Here is a 22,701-nt window from a genome sequence, read left to right as displayed (position 1 = left end):
ACTGACAAGATTTCCTGAACGTACACACTTAGCAGCTAATTCCAAACACTTGAGTCCAGGACACGCAAATGTGGCATCACTAACCACGTAAACACATGAGTGATTTTGTATGTACAGCTTGGCAAAACAAACAATGAAACAGGTAAATGGGAAACAATTACCTTGAATCCAGGTAATTGTTCTGCTTTGTCGCTCTAGTGGCTGTCAGACCTCATGCCACCCTACCTTACCTTTGGTGCTTATTTGGAAAACATGCATTGCTGGGCCTCAGATTTTGGACTCCAATGCTATTTTCCACTTAAAGGAACCAGGACTCCATGGAGAAGACTCAATTCTTTGTTGGGGCAAGGAAATTAAAAGCTGGGACTGGACCTAACCTAGTAAGAAACAAAGACACGAGGAGAGGATGCAGAAAGCGTGGGAGGGACTGTACTACCAATCCGGTCTCAGTCACTGGTACAAGACGAACTGAGAAAGGCCCAGAGTCCATAAGATGCCCAAAGAGATAAATAGTATAAAGTATGGCTGAGAGAGGTCACAGCCTTGAAGACGCAGTAACCGAAGACCAACTGCAAAACAACATAAACATATAGCCTTCAGTGGATGAACACACACCGACTGAGCCAGAAGGGTAGCTGGCAGGAACGTACATTTGTATTTGTCATTCTGGAACCACCCACATAAGGGGATGAACTCAGAATCAGAGTTGAGTCAGGAAGACTGGCTTTCAGGGACTGAATAGCTGGCAAAAAGAGACACCACTTCAGGACCTCTGAAGGGGATGACGGGTTGGGGATATGGTTTTACAGGAGGCTGATTTGATTCAAGAACCAGAAAAGTTGAATGACTGCGAACCTACCCGTAAGCCTCATGCACTGACTTCCCTTTGAGAATTTCAGCATAAACTCAGCATTTCCTCACCTTCTTCCTTGATGCTACCCAAAAGCAACAAGGTGAATATGAGACAGTGGTCTTCTTATTTTTCTTTAATTTTTATTTTATATTGGAGCATTGTTGATGAACAATGTTGTGCTAGTTTTGGGTGTACAGCAAAGTGATTCAGTTATACATAGACACGTATCTATTCTTTTTCAAATTCTTTTTTTACATTTAGGTTATTACAGTATATTGAGCACAGTTCCCTGTGCTATACAGTAGGTCCTTGTTGGTTATCTATTGTAAATATAGCCGTGTGTACAGGTCAATGGAGTTTCATTTCTAGCTCTATGACTCAGGTAAACAATTGGTCATTTTACCTAACCTGAGGCTCTTCATTCTCTCATCTGAAAGCAAGGTGAACACCTACATCTCATGGGATCGTGAGATCACAGTAGATGAAGCCTGCAAGGAACCCACCAGGTCCTGGAACACGGCAGGAAGTCAATGAATGTCAATTCTCTCTCCTTAGTGTAACTGAGATGACTTCTGCCACTACTCACTGATCCACCTGGATGTTAGTGCGTGCATATAAGAAAAATGAGGGATATTGAAAGTATCTGACTCTAGCATGCATCTGAAGTTTTCTAGAAAAAGCTGCGCAAGATTCTTAGTATTTCAACCACAGTAAAGCCAAAACTCATCTTGTATAATGCATTCTTTTGTTTGTTTGTTTGTTTGTTTGTTTTGTTTTTGTGGTACACGGGCCTCTCACTGCTGTGGCCCCTCCCGCTGCGAAGCACAGGCTCCGGACTCGCAGGCACAGCGGCCATGGCTCACGGGCCCAGCCGCTCCGCAGCATGTGGGATCTTCCCGGACCGGGGCACGAACCCGTGTCCCCTGCATCGGCAGGTGGACTCTCAACCACTGCGCCACCAGGGAAGCCCTATAATGCATTCTTGAAGCAGCATCTTCCCCACATGCCATCACTTCTTTTCTAACCATGTTCCACTATAAAATTCGAAACGAATATTTTTACTCAATCGGCTTGATGACCAGTACCTTTCCTGTTGCCCTGTCTTGTTGATTACACTTGTGAAGGTGAAGCAGAGGCTGGCCTCAGAAAACTTAAAATTATATAGTTTCGAAATTTTAAGTATTTCTTTTCTTTTTTGGGGGGGGGTGTTGCCTCTTTGTGGGTGTCAAAAGACAGAGCCACACCAAAGATCAGGAGAAGGAAGGATTTATTACTTGCAGCAAGTAAGGAAAACAGCAGGGATCTTCCCAAAGCAGTGTATCCCACAACAGCAAAATCTGAGAGGTGTTAAGTATTTCTAAAACAAAAACTTTTAGTGACAAGATTTACATTCCTTAGGAATTATCTGGAATTTAGTACCAAAATAAATTTGCTAGTTGCAAGACATTCTATTAAAAGATCACCACTCACGCAGTTTCTATTGAGAATGCAAGAGAACAGATTAAAAATGCTCCTGATCTCACGTAAACAGTCTGAAACACACACGTCATCTTTGCTTACAGCCAAAAGCATTAAACAAGAGAGAAGAATTAAAACAAAAAACCCATGTTTCATGTATTATGGAAACCTGAGGCCCAGTCTCTTCCTCTAACATAATCAGTTCTTCCAAGATCCATTCTTCCATATGTCAAGCCCTCGAGATCTTAAAAATATAGAAAAGCTTTACCTTTCAATCACTTAAAACCTTAGCAGGGAAAATACTCCTACCTAAAGAAACTCAATGAAGAAGTGCGTCTCGTTTGTTTATTTTCCTCTTTCTCTTTTGCTACGTCTTTGCAAATGACCCCATTTTCCCGTGTCCTGCTGGGTTCTGCAGGAAGGCTGGATTGTTACCCATCCTTCCGAGGGTGCAGGAAAGGCTGACGTCATCTGAGAAGTGTTATACACAAGGCATGATTTCACAGTGCTTCAGCCAAGAAGAGGAAGGGTGGATGTGTTGAGTGAGAACCCTTCTCTCGAGCTCACATTTAGAGAGTCCCTTTCCAAGACTCAGGACACATTTTGGGAGGTGATGTCACCTTGAAGGTTTTGAGGGGACCTGGTTAGAGAGAGACTGATCAGAAGGGATGATTCCACTTAATCTAGATAAACAAGTGGAAAGGGGAGGTACAGTAGACAAAACCAATTACACAGCTACGTGCTTTGTGGCTTCTTCCTTCTTAACTTCACGGGCTCTCTAGTTAACTTTGTTGTTGTTGTACGTGGCGTGCGGGATCTTAGTTCCCTGACCAGGGATGGAACCCACGCCCCCTGCAGTGGAAGCACAGAGTCTTAACCACTGGACCGCCAGGAAGTCCCTTTGTTTTTCTATAGGTTAAATTTTTTTAAATAACCTATTCAACAGTGAATACATGTATAAAATGGAACATTTGATAGGTACCAAAGGGTGAAAAATGAGAAGAATGTGCCCTCCCTCCTTGCTTTCCCCCCCTCCGAATAACCACATGTACTGGTTTACTCTGTCTTCCTCAGCTACATTCCAGACATTCACAAACGCAATCACATACTCCACACGCCCCGTGAAAACACTCCCTTGATGGACAAAGAGAAGGCACAGGCCCACGGATTCATAGAGAGGAAGGCCTCCTTTTCAAACATAATTCCTTTATCTGTGAAGTTAAGGAACTGTTTCATTTCCAACATGAGAGACGTGTGGGCAAAAGATCCCACATGCTGTGGAGCAACTAAGCCCATGAACCACAGCTACTGAGCCTGCGCTCTACAGCCCGCGAGCCACAACTACAGGGTCCGCGTGCCACAACTACTGAGCCTGTGCTCTAGAGCCCACGTGCCACAACTACTGAAGCCTGCGCGCCTAAGGCCCGTGTTCCGCAACAAGAGAAGCCACCGCAATGAGAAGCCCGCGCACCACAACGAAGAGTAGCCCCCGCTCGCTGCAACTAGAGAAAGCCTGTGTGCAGCAACGAAAACCCAATGCAGCCAAAAATAACTAACTAACTAAATAAATTTATAAAATAAAAAGAGAGATCAACACAAACAAAGGAAGACTACTATGAAGACAGAATCTTGCCTTAATATTACAGGCTGAGGATGCAATTTAATGTCTCCAGTCTTGTTTACCCTGTACCAGCAGAAGCTGAGAACGACAGCACGGTTTCTTCTGGACGCCAGAATGGTTTTTTCTTGCAGAAATCAGGGAAACCTGTCAGAGGCTCCTCTGCATGAGATGACGGGTCATTCATACAGGACACTGAGGGTGCCATGTGCATAGCTCAGAAATGAGGGAATCTTCAGTATTGCTTCCCAGAAGATTAGCCTCTTAAAGGAGAGAAAACATGCACTTTTACCCACTCCCCCCAAATCTACGTGATATTCACAGAAATAAATATTGAGTTAGAAAATGCTGAATAGCACATATAATGAGCTTAGCAAATGCCTGTCACGTGGTAAATAGTCATTGCTTATTATTATTATTGTTGTTCTTATTATTACTACTACTACTACTATTAAAATTGCTGCTGGGCTTCCCTGGTGGCGCAGTGGTTGAGAGTCCGCCTGCCGATGCAGGGGACACGGGTTCGTGCCCCGGTCCGGGAGGATCCCGTATGCCGCAGAGCGACTGGGCCCGTGAGCCATGGCCGCTGAGCCTGCGCGTCCGGAGCCTGTGCTCCGCAACGGGAGAGGCCACAACAGTGAGAGGCCCGCATACTGCAAAAAAAAAAAAAAAGAAAAAACAAATTTGCTGCTAAGGTAAAAGACTCAGAAGGAAGACAGTAAAAGGGACCTAGAGTAAATGGGCAGTAGGGAAACACTTGGCAAAAAGGTCTCTGAGGAAGCAAGACTGAACATGATACTTGAAGAATAATTGGGCATTCAGTATGTAAATACAAGGACAAAACATTCCAGGCAGAGAAAACAGCACTTACAGAGAGCTGAGGCAGGAAGCAGGCTGTATCTTTAATGGGACGTAACCCAGCCTTGTCGTTCTGGGTTCCTTCCCAGTGGATCTCTACCAGGGTTCCCCGGTGTCAGCTCAGCTCTGATCTGGGTCACTGCCATGATCCTCCTGTTCCAGAGCATAGTGAGATTCTGGGACAATCAGGACAGGGCTAGAGGGACAGAAAAACTCCCCTCCAAGCAGCTCATCTTACACGACGAAGACCCAAGTCTTTTATTATATCATCAGAATCATTATCTCTTCAAAGACACTGCCAGGAACACAGTAGACACAGCCTGTGTCTCACATTTGCCAGGAGGGTGCCCATGGAGCCCATCCCCAGGCAAGGCAATTGTCTACTGCTATGTCCGCATGCCATTTCAGAGTTCAGGTTTAGCCATTTTGTCCCAAAGGAAAGGACTGAGGCTTTATAAGTCTTAACTCTGGATGACAGCTGTAATGAAATTCGGAAGAAAACGTAGATACCGTTTTAAAAGAAATGCTGTAAGCTTAGCATTGGAACATGATTTTCCTACCTTCTGTACCTTGAGTGTTCTCAGTCTTACAGTTAGACGAAACACAATATTCTACTGGAGAAAAACAAAGAAAAAAGGTTTTACCTAAGAAGATAACTATCACCCTGCTGAGTCTTTGCATGAAATTATGAGTAAGCTCGCAGATACTGGCTGTAAATATAACACACAACCAACAAAAAGCACAGTCTTAAACGATCCTTTACATGCCACTTTCTCTACCCTATTAAGATGCTCGTTGTTTCTGTGATTTATCTGATAATAAATTTTTGATGACTGGTAAGTCTCATAAAATTGCTCTGGTGCTGACTACACTGATTAATAAGTCTAAAGAATCGAAAGTGTCAGGAATTCATGTGTACGAATAAGTTACTGCCAAATATATATTAGGTATTCCATAAAATATAGAATAAAAAGGTTGATCTGGTAATTTTATCTTGTATCTATTTTCCTGTAACAATTTATATTCAGGGCCATCAGCATCTTCCGTGGCCTTTACAAAAAAAAAAATCAGTAAGGGAAATCCACGTGGGGGGCAAATTCAAGAATTAAACTAAACTGGAAAAAAATAATGAATTGGTATAGACAATAAAACATGTTTCCTAGAGAAACAAAGGTTTTCCCCCCAAACCTTTAAGGTAGGTTTTTGTTTGGGGTGGGGTTTTTTTTTTCTCCTGCCCTCTGGATTTTTACTTTTAAATCTTACATGATGCTACAGGCCTCAGGCATGACAGGCAATGAGCAGGTGAAGAACCAGTGGAAAAGTGTTCGAAAACTCCTGTGTTAGCTAACAGGCTTCTGAATGTACCGCTCTGGTCCACAGAGAAGGCTGGAGGAGGTAGCAAGGAGATGCCGTGTCAGCTACTGCAGCCTTAAAACAAAGCTGGTGTCTCTTTGGACTTTAAAATTGTTCCTATGCAGCTTATTTTATGTTGTTTAATCAAATAAACAAGAGGGTTTTTCCATGGAAAAAAACAAACAAAAAAAAACATGTTTCCCAGAAAAACAAGATTCAGGATTAGAAATCGGTGCTGAGACGACTCTTAAAGATGACCTAGTTTGAACCTCTTGCTTTTAAGATGGGGAAGCTGAGAGTAAGCATGATGAGGTTCTTTGCCATTGAGAGAACTGGGGCTGGGAACCACCTCTAAGGCTGGCGCTCTAAGGACAGACTTTGTTCTCCCCGTTCCTCACGGCTCCTGGCAGAGCCCATGACCGGGTCTCTACGCCACGGTGCGTCGTGTGAAACCACTCTCCATCTCCGATGTCTGTCTGCACGCTGGGGAAGCAAACCAGCTTTAGTTACACGAGAAGAGAAGTCAGTGCCCCGTTCCTGATAGTCTCCATCTCACCCAGTAAGACGCCAGAGATCTCCTGAGACAAGCTTGGAAAATGGAATAAAAGTCCTAAGGGCTCCAGATGGGGTGACTGGAACCCCAAGATGGAACAGGAAATTCCTGACTCCACACCAAAACATGGAGAGCTATGATGTAGGACCACAAAGTCAGAGAGGGAAGATTCCACATCTACTAGTGGGGGTCCCAGTGCAAGAAGCCGCCAGGTGGCACAAAGGTCCCCCATGCTGCATCTTCCGGCCATAAGACTCTTGTGAAAGAAACACGATGGGGTCCGATGGTGGGTGCTCTATGGAACTCTCCCTTCTTCAATTCTCTAGCTGACTACGACAAAGCAGGAGATTCTGTAAGGTGCCTTTCCCTCCCAGGGGATCTTCAAATTCTAACCAGCTTCTGTTTTAACATAGTCCGTTCTTAAGGGATGATTAGAAATTAAAAACACTGACCCATCTGCCAAAAAAAGAGCCTAACCTTTGTGTCCCTAAAATGGAACAATGGTGAATGTGCACTTTTTGAAGGAAACTTTAAGTCTGAAAGCTAAACGCACAAGAAAGACATGGTGGAGGGACTGCGGAGAGGTGGATTAAACCTTCCAGAGTAATTTCAACACATTTACGAATAAACAGAATATGCCCCCCAGGTTGCGGGGGGCTATGGAAGAAGAGAGGAAAGACAGGGTGATCTGAATGCACTGGGGTAACAATAGTGTTAGGGGCTGAATTTTCCCCTGTGTCCCCCTGGCACATCTCCTTTCTGGAGTGTAGATGGAGTCTAGACTACGTCTATTTTCCTTCTGTCAAGAGGGACCAATTATCTATATTCCATCTACCTTAAATGGATACTGTAATGCATCATGCATTACATGATGTACAACACAGGCTGAATGCACGCTTCAGAGTCAACATACAAGGAAAGAGGAGATCAACAGTGGGGGGAAGAGAGACGTGATTGTCCTGCTCTTTAAAATCACATGTAAAAACCTCTTGTAGGGCGAGGTTCGGAGTAAACAACACTCTTCTCCCTTTGATGGAGCAGCTGTGTTTTTTCCCATTTGCCCATCTAAATTTATTTGCAACTCTTTTTTTTTTTTTTTTTTAAGTACAAGGCCTACTTTTTTTAAAAAATAAATTTATTTATTTATTCATTTATTTATTTTTGGCTGTCTTGGGTCTTCATCACTGTACGCAGGCTTTCTCTAGTTGCACTGAGCGGGGGCTACTCTTCGTTGAGGTGTGCCGGCTTCTCACTGTGGTGGCTTCTCTTGTTGTGGAGCACGGGCTCTAGAGCGCAGGCTCAGTAGTTGTGGCACGTGGGTTCAGTAGTTGTGGCTTGCAGGCTCCAGAGCACAGGCTCAGTAGTTGTGGCGCATGGGCTTAGCTGCTCCACGGCATGTGGGATCTTCCCGGACCGGGGCACGAACCCGTGTCCCCTGCAGGTGGATTTTTAACCACTGCGCCACCAGGGAAGCCCTACTTGCAACTCTTTAACGATACCTGCCCTAGTCATGGAATAAAATGCAGGAAGACTGACAGAGCTCCAGCTCACTGGTCAAACCTGATCTCACAGAGCTCACCCAGCACAGCGTGGCTGAGGCGTGACGACATTGGAGGACCAGAGGATGAATGTGCTTATGTGAGGGAGCCTTTCCCAAGTCTGCATTTGCATCTAAGGCACGTCAGAGTGAAAGACATTCCAGAATACGTGTAAAATGGGGTTTCCTAGAGGCCTTCAGGAATCCCAGCTTAGCCTCTTGAAGCTGGTTTTCAATCCCTGACAGAGTTTACCCTTTGACCTTTATAGGTTTAGGGGGTGGAAGTTCCCTACTGCCACCCTCCCAGTCTCCAGGTACACTGGAAATGTCAAATGGGAAGCACCGCCCACTTAAAAAACTGAACTGTTTTGAATGAGCTAACAAATTATAGGAAAGTAAAGCTTTAAAAGGCATGTAAAAACTTTATGTATTGAAGAAATGATGAACATGCACTGAGAAAAAGGAAAAATACTGATGATCTCTGAAGTCCAGCTGAATAACAGTGCTAAACAAGTAAAAAGCGGAAAAGGAAAACTCCTTTTAATTGTAAATTACATTAAGCAATCTATCAAAAAATTTGGAAGAGGGAACTGTTATGCACTCTCCCTCAAATAGTCTGTTTTCCTCTTGTTCCCTTAAGAGGGGAAGGATTAATTTACCAGGGCAGTTAATGTCTCAAGGCCACACAAAGAAAACGGGTGAGGGACCAAGTCAAAGATCAACGTTGATATTATGTCCCATCCTGACTTACAATTATTCAGTGGAATTCACATTCGTCAACTCCTTATGCTGGTAACATACTATCTGGAGAAAAAGGAATGCTATGTAAGTTTTATCATTTAAAGTGAACATGAAATGAAGGGTAGGAGACAGTACTACCTGAAATACAACATATTTTACGGGTTTCCCTTTTCTCTTTGATATTTCTGAGCAAGGTTCGTTAAATGCAGCACATTTGTATGCAAATAGGTGCAGAGATGTCAAAAGTTTGAATCATATTTTGTATTATGGAGGAAATGTGAGAATACATTTATTAACTTAAAGAAAGAACCGCAATATACATATGTAGCATCTATAAAGGAAATATAAATTAGCAGGAGCACAGTACACAGTCAACTTTTAAAATAAAAACAATCTTTATGTCGAAAGCTTTAGGAAAAATTGGTTCTTCTTTTTCAGGTCTACTATAAAGAAATACTGTGTTTCTCTGCCTTACCTGGAGCTATTTTCAGATACAGTCATGAAAGAGAAAAGTCTTTGTCGTCTTGCACACCTATTGTCACTATGTAAAAAATTTACTAACTGCTAGCAAGGTCCAGGCAGATTAACCAGCTCCTCCAGCCTTCTGTGATATTTATAAAACCATGCTCATTCCGTGCATCCATTTATACTTCACCAGAAAGATAATAAGGTTTAAGGAGTTTTGTTAGACAGGATTTCCTTCTGCAAAGGGCTGTCTTAAAGAAATGGGATCACTTATTAAGTTGGAAATTCTTTAGCCTTTTGGTATACCAGATATATCTGTAACTTAAGGATCTTCTGAGTCAGCAGCCACTAGGGGATATAGTAGTTGTTTAATAAAGCCCATGTATGCCCATTCCAGCCTCTAATAGGTTTGCCCATACTGCAGAAAACAAGAAAACATCACTTCATTTTAATTCTACAAGTAAAACAGCCTGAGAAACCATATGCAGCAGAATCAAAGCACTTATTCCTCCTTACAAGATAGCTAAACAGGATGATTTATTTTGCTAGACTTCCAGGCAGGAGAAATTGCTAGCATTTTCCCCATCAGTGCTCACCACTCACCAAACACTGCTTAGTTAAAATGTTTCTGTTAAGTAATATTAATAATGGTACAAACATCTTCATTTAAGACTAAAAGACGAAACAGAAAAGCAAGTGAGTGTGGCACCTTTCTCTGGTGTGCAAAGGAAGTCACAAGACAGGAGAAATGATGGGGGAGCACCTTTTGAGTTATGCCAGGCTGGAGATGAGGCTTTAGGGCTGCCATGCCTTACAAATTGCAGCCTTCATGAGGAAGCCTGTTTTCCAAATGTCGCTTTCAACCGACACATTTTCAGCTTAACATTTGTCAAACCTCTTCTTTTGTTAAGAGTTAACGTGTCAGTTTTTAAAATGGCTTGCGGTGGCTTCCCTGGTGGCGCAGTAGTTGAGAGTCCGCCTGCCGATGCAGGGGACACAGGTTCGTGCCCCGGTCTGGGAAGATCCCACATGCCGCGGAGCGACTGGGCCCGTGAGCCATGGCCGCTGAGCCTGTGTGTCCGGAGCCTGTGCTCTGCAACAGGAGAGGCCACAACAGTGAGAGGCCCGTGTACCACAAAAAAAACAAAAACAAAATAAAATGGCTTGCGGTTTCTATCCACCTTCCTTGATGGAAATGTGAAAAGTGCGAGTTACTCCCTTTCACAAAGAATCTCGTCAAGGCTCCTGACTCCAATCTGACTTCTCCCGGGGACCAAAAAAAAAAAAAAAAAAAAAAATCTGCCTTCTGGAAACTTAACGAGCGGTGACTATCCCATCATAATTCTGCCTAGAAGAAGTTACTCAACAACAGCCCGAAAACGCTAACGCACCTGTAGGGTTTGATCCTCAATATCCAGACGGAGCAAATTATCTTAACAGAGGGAATAAGTGACAATGAGCGGGCAAAGCAATGACACCAGCCAATATGTTCCCTTTGCTGAAAGTACCATAAACGAACAAAGAGCAACCTCCATCTGAGGAATGATGAGGATGCCCCAGATGTACTCAAAAGAACAATCTCCGGAAGAATCACGCCTCGGCGTCCTCGCAGCCACACCTGCCCACACCCCCTCCTGCTTCATCTTCATCAGCTTAAATCACTGCCAAGTATTTTAATTCTTCCTGAACACCGACTTCCCTGTTGTGTTTCAAACATCCATGTCTCCTCCTGGAGTCCGTTAGAGTCTGGAAATCAGATCATCCATCTTCCCTGCCTGTCACTGCTCGAGACTTGGGAGGCCTCTCAGGATGTGCTTAGAACAGGAAGGTCACCTTGAACTTCAACCGCGGACATGAAGGGATATAAAATGCGCTGGTGAGTTCTCAATGCTCTCATTTAGGTAATGGGTCGATTGGTTAACAAGAAAAAAGAGGAAGGAGATTCACTGGTATTTTAAGTGCCAGAATAAAAATTTTAAATATGCTTTTACGGGCTTCCCTGGGGGCGCAGTGGTTAAGAGTTGGCCTGCCAATGCAGGGGGACATGGGTTCGAGCCCTGGTCCGGGAAGATTCCACATGCTGCGGAGCAACTAAGCCCGTGTGCCACAGCTACTGGGCCTGCACTCTAGAGCCCGTGAGCCATAACTACTGAGCCTGTGTGCCACAACTACTGAAGCCCGCGCGCCTGGAGCCCGTGCTCCACAACAAGAGAAGCCACTGCAATGAGAAGCCCACGCACAGCAACGAAGACCCAACGCAGCCAAAAATAAATAAATAAATAAATTTCTAAAAAAAAATAAATAAAATAAAATATGCTTTTATGACAGGCTAAAGATCAATATTAAAAAAAGGATTTTTTCATCGGAAGGGATGTAGGTGACTTATATAAAAAGAAACAAGGAAGTGAAGATTGGAAACCAGAGGTTTCAGAATAAAGGATCTAAGGCTAAGGTACTGATTGAGACATTTGCCTTGTTTAAAAAAATACAGGTGTAACAAATAAATTGCCTCCTTGCAAGTCCTCACGTGTACAGCTTTACAAAAGTAGCCAAATACCTGCTAATTAGAGTTTTTTTTTTTTCAGAGAGTTGAGAAGGATACTAAAAGTCCTCTAATTATGAAGTGGCTGCTTAAAAAAATGAAAGAATTAAGTTGGCTTCTAGTTACATGAGGATATACCTATTCATGTAAAAGAGGACCTTAAATTTAAAACGTCAGTGAAACACAGTGGTGCCGTTTTTGTACAAGCATCTTTTTAAAAAGGCTAAGAGCTTGAGGCAGTGTCTTCCTTAGTTCACAGTCCATGTTTCCAGCTGGTATGTTTGATCAAGGAATGAAGGTAACTACTTCACTGGGAGAACAGGAGGGCAGAAAGCTGGGATACAGGAAGCCGTTAACATTCTTCTCTTTCCCAAGGAGAGAAGGGGAAAACTCTAAGGGAATTCACTTTGAGGGAGGTCCCTTCCCCCAGGAGTTTAATGTCAAGTGCATTCTCCCAGCAGAGGCTCACCCAGACTCTTCTAAAAGCAGTGAACAGAGTACTGATTGGTCCCCCTAGAAAGGGGACAATGGCTCTCCCATGCTTGTTTAATGTTGATTTAACTGGACAAAAGATAATTCTCCACGAGGAAAACAAACACATAAAAAATAAGCTAATAGGCAGACTGCTTACTCTGATCCTTAAATATAAGATGCTAATAAAACAGACAAGAATATATACATCAAATATGTCACAGATTAAAATGTCACAGATTCCCTTTCAAAGAACTTCCCAATAAACTCAATCAATGCAACACACCACTCACTCATCCAGAATCCTAACGATGTTCAAATAAACGGAAATAGTTTGTAACAGCATAGAATGGTGATTAATAGCCTCATGACGCAAAGGTAATACAAAATCCATACATTCACAATGTAGTGTTTTCAAATGAAATTAAAATTAGAAGCACTTTCATACACAATGTATTCTAATTCTCTGTAAATTCTAAATCAGTGTATGGCAAATTAAAAAACTGTTAACCAGAAAAAACAACAGAGTGTTTCCCCCAATTCTAGAATAATAGGAGCTTATTTATTTTTCTGTAGGTATCATATACAATGGTTTTCTAAAAGCATACCCGACAAACCAAGCTCTACATAACCCTCCATTTACTAACGAAAAATTAGAGCCTTAACTAAAGCCAATGCTAGCAACGATTAACAATTTAAGAGAAACCAAATGAACAATAAACTGTTCATTTGCAACTATATTTTCACACATTTTCATAATTAAACAAATTTTCAAGGCTGAGCTATGTTCATTCTTTTTAAAAAATAACTATGTATCTACAATAATTGCACATATCTATGTAGTTCATGAAACAATAACACATAGCCTATACGTCTCTCAGTTTACTCTTAAGGTAAGTCTTATGACATGTGATAAATGTTAAGGTATCAAAAAAAAATGTCAGGGTATCATCTTCGAAGAAATCTAATCCATGCTTTACACTGCATTCGCGTATGAGGATACGCCATCATTTTGGCAATTTTAGTCTATTTCCCCTGAACACCATTCTTCTTTCACAGCTCATCTTCTCTGTGATTCTGTCAGATGGAAATATACCACAAGGAGTCCCAGATGTGTAACCAGGAGCATGGCATACGGGGACATGTGCTACCAGAGCCACAGCTGGCCATTCACAGGCAAGGACTCTGCCCCGTCACTTAAGTCCGACCCACTGTCCCAACACAGATTCCGGGAGAGCTGTGTTGAGTTTGCAGGGGGGAGCGTATTTCTGATACCAAAAAATGGGAGACTCCAAACTGAATGTAACTTTTAATGATCTCCTAGGTCTTCTCTAAGAGTTGGGGTATTAAATTCTCAAAAGTTGGTACCAGACACAGGAACAGATTAAACCTGACTACGAATTGTTTCAAGTCATTTGCATTTGCTTAAAACTAGCGGTGACGGGATTTTGGTGTTAGGGGTCACTGAGCATTGAGAGAAATGCTCACTTCAATTTGGGGCTGGGGAGTAGATGAGGGGGAAATAATGACAGAAGATTAATAGTAACAACAGGGTAGGTGGGGGTGGTAGAATTCCTTCCAACCCAGACAAACTGAGGAAGAAAGAGGTGGGAATAGTTTGGTTTTAAGGCTGGGTCCCCACAGGTGCCCTTGACTAGAGGGGAGGACCTGAGAGATTTTGATGCTATGACTTAAGCTAGCTGATTCCTCCTCCTTGTCTTCTGCCTTATCTCTTCTCTTAGAGAGATTATTATCTCACTAGAGTAAAAGCTTCTGAAGAATAGGATGATGCTTCCTTAGTATTCCCTACTGATTTTATAAATAAACCACTTAACAATTTTGTTCATAACGTTTGTTATTCTTTACATTCAAAGGAGAAAAAGGTATGTTCTGATCTTTATGTATCTGGTGAATCTCCTTAGTGCCATGCACAGTCAGCCAATTTAATACCTTAAAAGATTTCTAAACAAAATTGGTATCAATTCCCTTTGAAAATATCAATTAACAATAATCTATAAATAACAGAGACAATTACATGTAGTTATTAATAAAATTTTAAAATGCTCTGAGCTCGGTGCCACCAATGACAAGATCACACGATACGTTTTTTAAAATGGCATAATTACGAATACTGTAAAACCAGTCTATTTCAGAAAACCACAGTCTACTTACTATTTGTACGTCTCAGAGCGGATGTATTCAAACACATGGGACACACCAAGCTGGAATTGGTCAGCAATGGGGGTAACCCAGGGGTTGTTCTCTGCTTTGAATATCTGCTTCTGACCAGTTAAATCCAAGTTTCCTAAAAAGAAGGAGGGGGGAAAAAAAAGGTGAAGGTCATCCAACCAACAGAAATCAAATCAAATCTAAGAAGTAATTCCTGCCCAGTAATCAGAGCACAATCTTAAGCATTTTTTAAGTCATTTCTTTTAAAAAGTTTTACCAAAAGTCATCACTGATATACATGCCATGTCAGTGATTGTACACTGGCCCAAGAAATTAAGAAGGAAGGAAGGGAGGGAGGGAGGGAGGGAGGGAGGAGAGAGGGAGAAGAGGAAAGATGTAAGAAGGAAGTAAACTTGGAATTCTTGCAAATGAAGCATTTGCTTCATTTTCCCAAGTATTTGCTACAGAAACAACAACGGCCCTCCAAGATCGAGAGAACCATTAGTGGCAGAACCTCCCCAAATTCCATCTTGACAGTGTGCATCACCACTTGTCCAATCTGATCTAAACCTGACCCTTGTGGAACCTAGAAAAACGGTACAGATGAACTGGTTTGCAGGGCAGAAAGAGACAACGATGTAGAGAACAAACGTACGGACCCCAAGGCGGGAAAGTGGGGGGGGTGGGGGGGTGTGATGAATTGGGAGATTGGGATTGACAGGTATACACTGATAGGAATAAAATAGATAACTAGTAAGAACCTGCTGTATAAAAAAATAAAATTAAATTCAAAAAATAAAATAAAATAAACCTGAACCAATCAACACCACTTTTCACCAAAGCAGGACACGAGTGAAGAAAGATAAGAATACTGCCCAAGTAGAATAATTATCGCCTCATTCGGGTACCATAAGCACACCTCGGAATCAGCACTAAATGAGTCTCATCAACACGGTGAGGGTAAAAACGCACACGCGTACAGCCCTTACCAGTTGACAAATTACCTGCAAAAAGCATTTCCTCCTTTGATTCTCCAACAATCCCTAAGGTCAGTAATTGACATCGCTTTAGAGACAAAGAAATGGAAACCTGGGGGGAAATTAAGTAATATGTCCAAGATCAGAAAATGTCAGAGTGGGGATTTGAATCTAAGGCTTCTGACTCCAAATCTCTTATTTTTCCTACAACGCTTGGTGAAGCTATCAGGTTACATGTCAACCTAGATCAACCAAGGATGAGTTAATGAAGGCAGCCAGCATCTGGGTACCACCTGTTGATGGATGGATCAGTCGACTCTCTATATATGTTTTTCTGTTTGGTATATTTAAAAATGGAAAAGGCAGCGTGAGAAAGAGCTTCCTAGAACCTGCTTGCCTATGAAGGACACAGGGACAGATGTTACACAGCAGAGCTGTATGTCCTTTACTTGGCAGACTCACTGAAATCCTTTCCCTAAAAGTCTTACGGAGGAAGTCCATTTGCAGACCCCTGGTCTACAGTCCAAGGTTTTTTGAGGAAAGACACCAAGCAATTATTCTTCCCAGGACACAACCAAAGTGCCATATCTGTCCTGTTCTCAGGCTCTACGGCCAATATTGTCATAAATGATAACTTCAGGATAAGGAAAACATATTCTAGGATGCAAGCATTGCACAAAGCACATCAATTTCCTAGCTAATCTGAGCTTTGGAAATGAAAAGAAAATGTTTACTAGGATGATGCAGTATTTCTTCTTAAAACAAAAGAATCGATACCTTGAATCTGTCTTCTTTTTGTTATACAGGCAGAACTTGTTTTATCACACTTCACTTTATTGTGGTTCGCAGATATTGCATTTTTTATGAAGTGAAGGTTTGTGGCAACCCGATGTCCAACAAGTCTGCCGGTATCATTTTTCCAACATCATTTGCTTACTTTGTGTCTCTGTGCCTCATTTTGGTAATTCTTGCAATATCCTTTTCATTATTATTATGTATGTTATAGTGATCTGTGGTCAGCAATCTTTGATGTTACTACCACAAGTCACTGAAGGCTCAGATGATGGTTAGCATTTTTTAGCAATAAATTATTTTTTAATTAAAGTATGTACATTGTTATTTTAGATAGAACGCTATTGCACATTTAACAGACTACAGTATAGTGTAAACATAATTTTTATATGTACTGGGAAACCAACCAACTGGTGTGAACGCCTTTATTGTGATATTTGCTTTATTGCGGTGGTCTGAAATCCAAACTACAATATCTCTGAGGTGTGCCTCTATGAACTTGCAACTATTCAGAATAATGGAGAAAGAAAAGACCAATATAAAAGTGATTACCATTTCATAAAATGCTTTTAAAGATAGCAGATATTACTAAATATTAACAGCAAGTAATTCATCATGATCTTTCCAAAGCTACTTAGAATCTGCTGGTGTTCAGTACAAAAATAAGCAGATACATTTCTCTCCAAGATTATCAATATTGTCAATTTCCTCATCTTAATGGTTAAACATCATTAGTCAGATATTAAATCACTTGAGAAATTAATGAGCTTTATTCTCTCAACCATGAGTCAGAAAATTGCTTGGGGTAAATGGAAATCCAAACATCGCACATATTCGGTTTAGCTGAGTATCCTACCAGGGTGTAACCTTGTTGGCAATGGACTGCCATTTATATATATTTTGTTTTTATCTTTACTTGGAGAAAGGAAGGGGTTTTCAGCTTCCCGAGAATCAAACTGATTGCTTGGTTAAATTTCACTATAATCTCATTTCCTCTATACTCTGTGTCCTCTTGTCCATATCATTCTCTCATTACTTCTTCTCCAATTTCCACATTTCCTAAAAATGAATGTAGTAAAAATTCCTGGAAAAAGTCTTCTATTTAAAACAAGTCTGTATTTCTGAAGTGTCCTGTTTTAAACACAGAGTGTGTTATGCTGCCCACTATTCTTAGGAAGCATGGTCATTGAGGGAATGGCTGAGCTACCAGGTGACAGTAACCACGGGGTAAGCAATTCACTAAAAAGTTGGAGGCAGAGGCACTAGAGGCAAAAGCATCTCTCTTAAAACATTCACCTCGTAGACAACCTACGCTTACACAGTATCATCTTCCAGCCTCCAGGCCCTGCCCACTGACATCAGCATGGAATCAACTACGAAAAGAAATAATACATGAGACCTTTGGAAAAAAGATATTTTTTTTTAAAAAAAAGGCCTGGAAAGCATATCCAATTCCTAAGCAAAGGGGATCTCCCTGATAAAGGCGGTTCTGCTCTAAATATCTTTCCTCCTCATCCCCACCCCCCAAATTGGTTATACTAATGAAAAATCCGGTCTAAATTTCCAGTGGGTAGAGTTGTATCTGTTGAACAAGCTTCCAGGACTCCCTGTCATTCACATATTACCACAAATTTACTCAACTGGATTGTTTTCCTTTTAACCTCTGGGTCAGATGGGTATCACAGGAATATCGTTTTTTGTTTTGTTTTTTTAACTCTGTGGAAGAAGGGTGGGGAGGTGGCTATGTTTGGAGCACAGAAGATCTCTCAGCACGCTGTATTTTCAGGGCTCTGGGTCAATATGAGAGCAACGTGGACCAGGGAAAGGGTCTAAGAAGGACCTCAAAGACGAGCCTCAGCTATTCCAGGTTTGCCTGGGGACAGTGAGAAGACGACGACCCTCTCTTCTTTTCCAGGCTGCACCACCAGCTTCCTGCCACCCAGGTCCAAGGTTTGCCCACTACTCCAAAAGTACAGACATTATGAGCAGGTTTTAATGGATTATCCTTGAGATTTACATACAGGTGCAAAAAGGAAGAGCCTGCACGCTCATACCAACAGCCTACAAACCCACTTTGGAATGTACACGGCCTCTTGCTCACTTAGTAACAGCCCCTGACTAAGCCGGCAGTCTTGTTAGCCGGTCATCCTCTGAGAATAACGTGCTAAACTTCGATGCTCCCCGCTTGCCACACGTGCAGGGCAGACCTGGGGGAACAGTGTCAAGAAAGGTCAGCTACGTTCCCTGGGCCGTCTCGTCTGAAGCCTCTAACCCCCCGGAGATCTGTCAATGCCTAGCAACGTCTCTATTTCAGCACCGTCCATGGAGACAGCAGAGGCAGAGGGGAAGGCGAGTGACGGCTGCTAACTGGAGCACGCAGGAAACGCGGGATGGGAGCTGGACGCGTTCCCTTCGGGGCAAAGGGGTCTTTGACTGATGTCTGGAAGTTGGGGTACGCACAAAGGACCAGAGGCTCTTCACGGGCAATTTCATTTCTATCACTTCCACCTCATCTGTACGTCCCAGCTGAGGGAGGCCCCCATTTATTTAGTTTATTATCAAACAACCCTACGTCAGAGTTAGTATCAGACAGACTTCAGGTTCACAGGTGCTTCACAGAAGACCAGAACTGGGAAGCCTAACAGAACAGAATGATGGCGGGGGCGGAAACAAACAGTAGCTTTGTGGTTGATGCTGTGCATTTTTTTTTTTTTTTTTAACAAAGCACCATGAAACCCATGCTTAATGCCCACAGCACAGCTTAAAGCAGGCAACTATTACAGATGGCAGAGCTGGAAACCGCACAAGCCAAACCCAGCGCCGACTCTTCCTAGCTACAAGCAGGCTCGGTGGGCCAGGATGTGCTGATTTTGTTTTCTGAGTTCATGTCACTGGTGGAGAACACAGTACCTGCTTCTGTGCAGCTGGGCCCTCCCAGCCGGCTCTGTGTCTCCGGCTCTCCCACCTCGCTCTGAAGGCTGGCAATTTCAGAAGCGGGCTAAGATAACGCGTGGAGCTCGGCCATTATCCCGTGGGAAAAGCTGACACCTGCCCCCACCCCCGCCCCGATGGGCTCAGCAACAAGTTACCCTGGCCTCAGCTGAGCCCCTCCGTCAGCTGTCCGAGGTGGGTTCCCTTTCCGGTAATAACATGCAGGAAGCATCTCAGCCCGTCAGTCAGGCTGCAGGAGCCCTAACTTGCCGCACGCTTCGCTGGCTCTAGTTAGGGGCCCTAGCCCACCTCCTGGATTAGAAGCCTGAACGGGCGCTCTGGTGCTGTTCTAACAAGGACCAGACGGCAGCATTAAGCACTGTGACAAAGAGGATCTAATAAGCTAGAAAGTGGAGCGTCCGCGGACACGCTGGCTGACTCCCCGACACAGATTCCCTCCGCTCCCTCTCCAGCGGGGAGGCCCGGGCCACGCGGGGAGCCAGCCTGCGCCGTGATTAGTGGTGACCCTCTGGCCGGCGCTGCCCTGAAGATCATCTGTCACTCAGAGGCTGCTTCTGCAATTGCAAATTGGATTTTCCATTTTATTACCTGCAAAAGGACCATGTATGCTTCTTTCAAGGGCCTCAAGTATGGCTGCTTTGCCGTGCAACTGTTATTTTGTAAAGGCTACAATCGTGCAAAACTGTCATTCTCCTCGTTAGTTATACGTCTGATGGGATGCAACAGGCATTGTGGCCCCATTAAGAAGCAGGCGCTGGTTTTCACGTACGGAAATTGGTTGTTTTCATAGTCATACTGATGATAAGAATTCTTCCCGAGTACTCAAAACCCGGAACCACGTGGCCAGTAACATCATTTATTGGATATTAAGCAATCCAGGCGATCTGGGCAAATTTTTCACGTCATCAAAGCATCGTTCCCTCCCTCCCTAATTCCAAAATACCACAGAACGCTTTTTAAATTAATTCACCCTAAAACCCAGGCTCTCTCACTCAGGAAAATCTAAGGCTATTGTCTAACAAGGTAAAACTAGCAAACCATGGTTGATTGGGTAGTCTATCATGAGTATACTGGATTTGCCCAAACCCAAGTAATTGATTCACTGTTGAAGGGGTCTAGATGGGACATGATGACAGCTGAAAGATCACCTCTGCTCTGCAGTGAATCCATACACAGAAGCTAACCACAAATGACTCCAAAGCAAAATAAAAGCTACTTCTAGGGCCGCTCCAGATATAAAGAGATATCCTGCACGTAAACCTCTAAGATTTTATTACCATGGAAGAGGCTACTAATTATAGAAGTGCATGATTATAGACGACAGCTGGAGAGGGAAGGTTTCTACCTTTTTCACTTCTTTAGCTACATACCTCACTGAATGGAAAATGATCATAAAGCTTATAAAATGATGCTCATATTGTAATAATAAATGTTTGCTGTAGTCAAACACTGGAAACAACCAGAATGTCCACCAATAGGTGAGAAGCAGAATAATGTATGCTACAGCCACCCGACGAAATGTTTCCAGTTATTAAAATGAATGACATAGATTTGTATGTTTTGACCTAGAAAGAGATCTACGCTCTAATTCTTAAAAATTAAGGATGTATTAAGTTGCTACGATTTCATTATTGAAAAAATACAGAAGAAAGAAAACCCATATTATGTATATGAGGAAATATTTACGTGAAAAAAAGAGAAGAGTAGGATACATATCAAATTGTTAATACTGGTTTCCTCAAAGAGGGGAAAGTAAGGTGGGAAAGGGATCTGAACCAGCAGAATAAAGGGTAAACTATTAATTTTCTTTTTCGAGAACTCCATGTGATTACAAGTACGGACTATTTTTATAATTAAATAAGAATAAGGTGCATGGAAAGGAAATCATCAAAAACAATTCAAAATACATGATGGGCGCTAATTAGTACAAAGGCAGTGGCTTTTATTTAAAACAGCATCATCCTACTGCAGGGAACAGCACGCTTTATAGATGATGATCTGCTAAACCCTAACTGGATGGAGAAGTGGTGGGGGAGGTCTGAGGCTGCTTCTTTTTCTGGGCATCATCGATGCAATCAAAGTAAGCTGGGATGTCTCATGACAGCTCTCAAATTTATTCTGCGGGGAATTCGAGGCCACACTGTCATTCTGGCAATTGTCTGCTTAGCCTTCTGGCAACACATTTTTAAAACAGGCATTTTGTTCACTTAATACATACAAAGCGTTGCTGCCGTGTGAAACATACTAAAACTGTTACTCTTCTGATCTAGTCAAGGGAAGAGTACAATTTAAATAAAAAAAGATTTTTTTGAGAAAGCCAAACACCCTGCCAAATGGCTCCAACAAAAGTGGCATCTGATTTATGTGTGTCGGTGTGAACGAGTCCAGAAGCCCTTCTAACCCGTGAAGAAAAATATCATTTTACAGTTTCCCCTTGGTGCCCTTCTTGGCCATGTGATATCTGTGTTCCAGGATAAGATGGAATAGAAGGGTCTCTCAGTCACTTGTAAATACGATTACCCAGCAACAGAGCAATGGGCCTCCCCAGTGCACACCATCATGGCTGCTATACCCTGCAAGTCCCTTTCTATGGCTGCGCCATAAATAATTCACGTTGTAAACCTGGCACGTGCGTAGGGTTTCCCCATCATTCTTCTAAACGTGGGAGGTAATCTTATTTTTGCTTGCCAGATTTCCACGTTATTGTCGACGTAACATCAGGCAGTACAGACCAAAGCCCAGTGGATCTGGCCAGAAGACCTGGTTCCGTATGCCAAGTACCATTCACTGGCTTTGTGACCAAAGGACTTTAGGGAGATCCTTGTGTTTTCTGAGCTTCAGTTTTCTCATCTGCCAAGTGGGGATAATAGCACCGATTGATAGGATTGTGGACAGGGGGCCAAAAGTGGACAAAATGGTTCTCTACATTGGAAAGCACGACATAAATATAAAATACTCTTTTCGGGCTTCCCTGGTGGCTTCCCTGGTGGCGCAGTGGTTGAGAGTCCGCCTGCCAATGCAGGGGACACGGGTTCGTGCCCCGGTCCGGGAAGATCCCACATGCCGCGGAGCGGCTGGGCCCGTGAGCCATGGCCACTGAGCCTGCGCGTCCGGAGCCTGTGCTCTGCAGCGGGAGAGGCCACAACAGTGAGAGGCCCGCGTACCGCAAAAAAAAAAAAAAAAAATGTTAAAAAGTACTCTTTTCATGATTATGTTACATGAAATCTGCAAAGGAGAGAAAAACGTACACTGGAAAACAGTTTCCCTAAAACAGAGGTTCACTCAGGGAATTCATAATCTCCTGAAATGGAATGCAAAATAGATCGACATTTGCATGGTGGCACTCTTCCGGAGAGAGGGCC

General features: G+C 42.8%; 1 protein-coding gene across 4 annotated transcripts in view; it reads right to left on the bottom strand.

The window, feature by feature from the left end:
• RSU1 (Ras suppressor protein 1) overlaps positions 1-22,701 on the bottom strand; it is a gene marked incomplete at both ends in the record, with an annotated part of 196,290 nt that overhangs the window by 73,503 nt on the left and 100,086 nt on the right. For 3 of the 4 annotated variants that reach the window (XM_079700872.1, XM_079700873.1, XM_079700875.1), the window contains one exon: positions 14,622-14,754. The exons of the other annotated variant lie outside the window; for it this stretch is intronic. In XM_079700872.1, the coding sequence (XP_079556998.1) occupies positions 14,622-14,754 (133 nt within the window). The remainder of the gene's footprint in view (positions 1-14,621; positions 14,755-22,701) is intronic. 4 annotated transcript variants of the gene reach the window in all.

The sequence above is a fragment of the Hyperoodon ampullatus genome (assembly GCF_949752795.1).
Source record: "Hyperoodon ampullatus genome assembly, chromosome: 3".
Classification (NCBI taxonomy): domain Eukaryota; kingdom Metazoa; phylum Chordata; class Mammalia; order Artiodactyla; family Ziphiidae; genus Hyperoodon; species Hyperoodon ampullatus.
The sequence above is the reverse complement of the archived record's forward strand: the minus strand, read 5'-3'. Positions and strand labels throughout refer to the sequence as shown.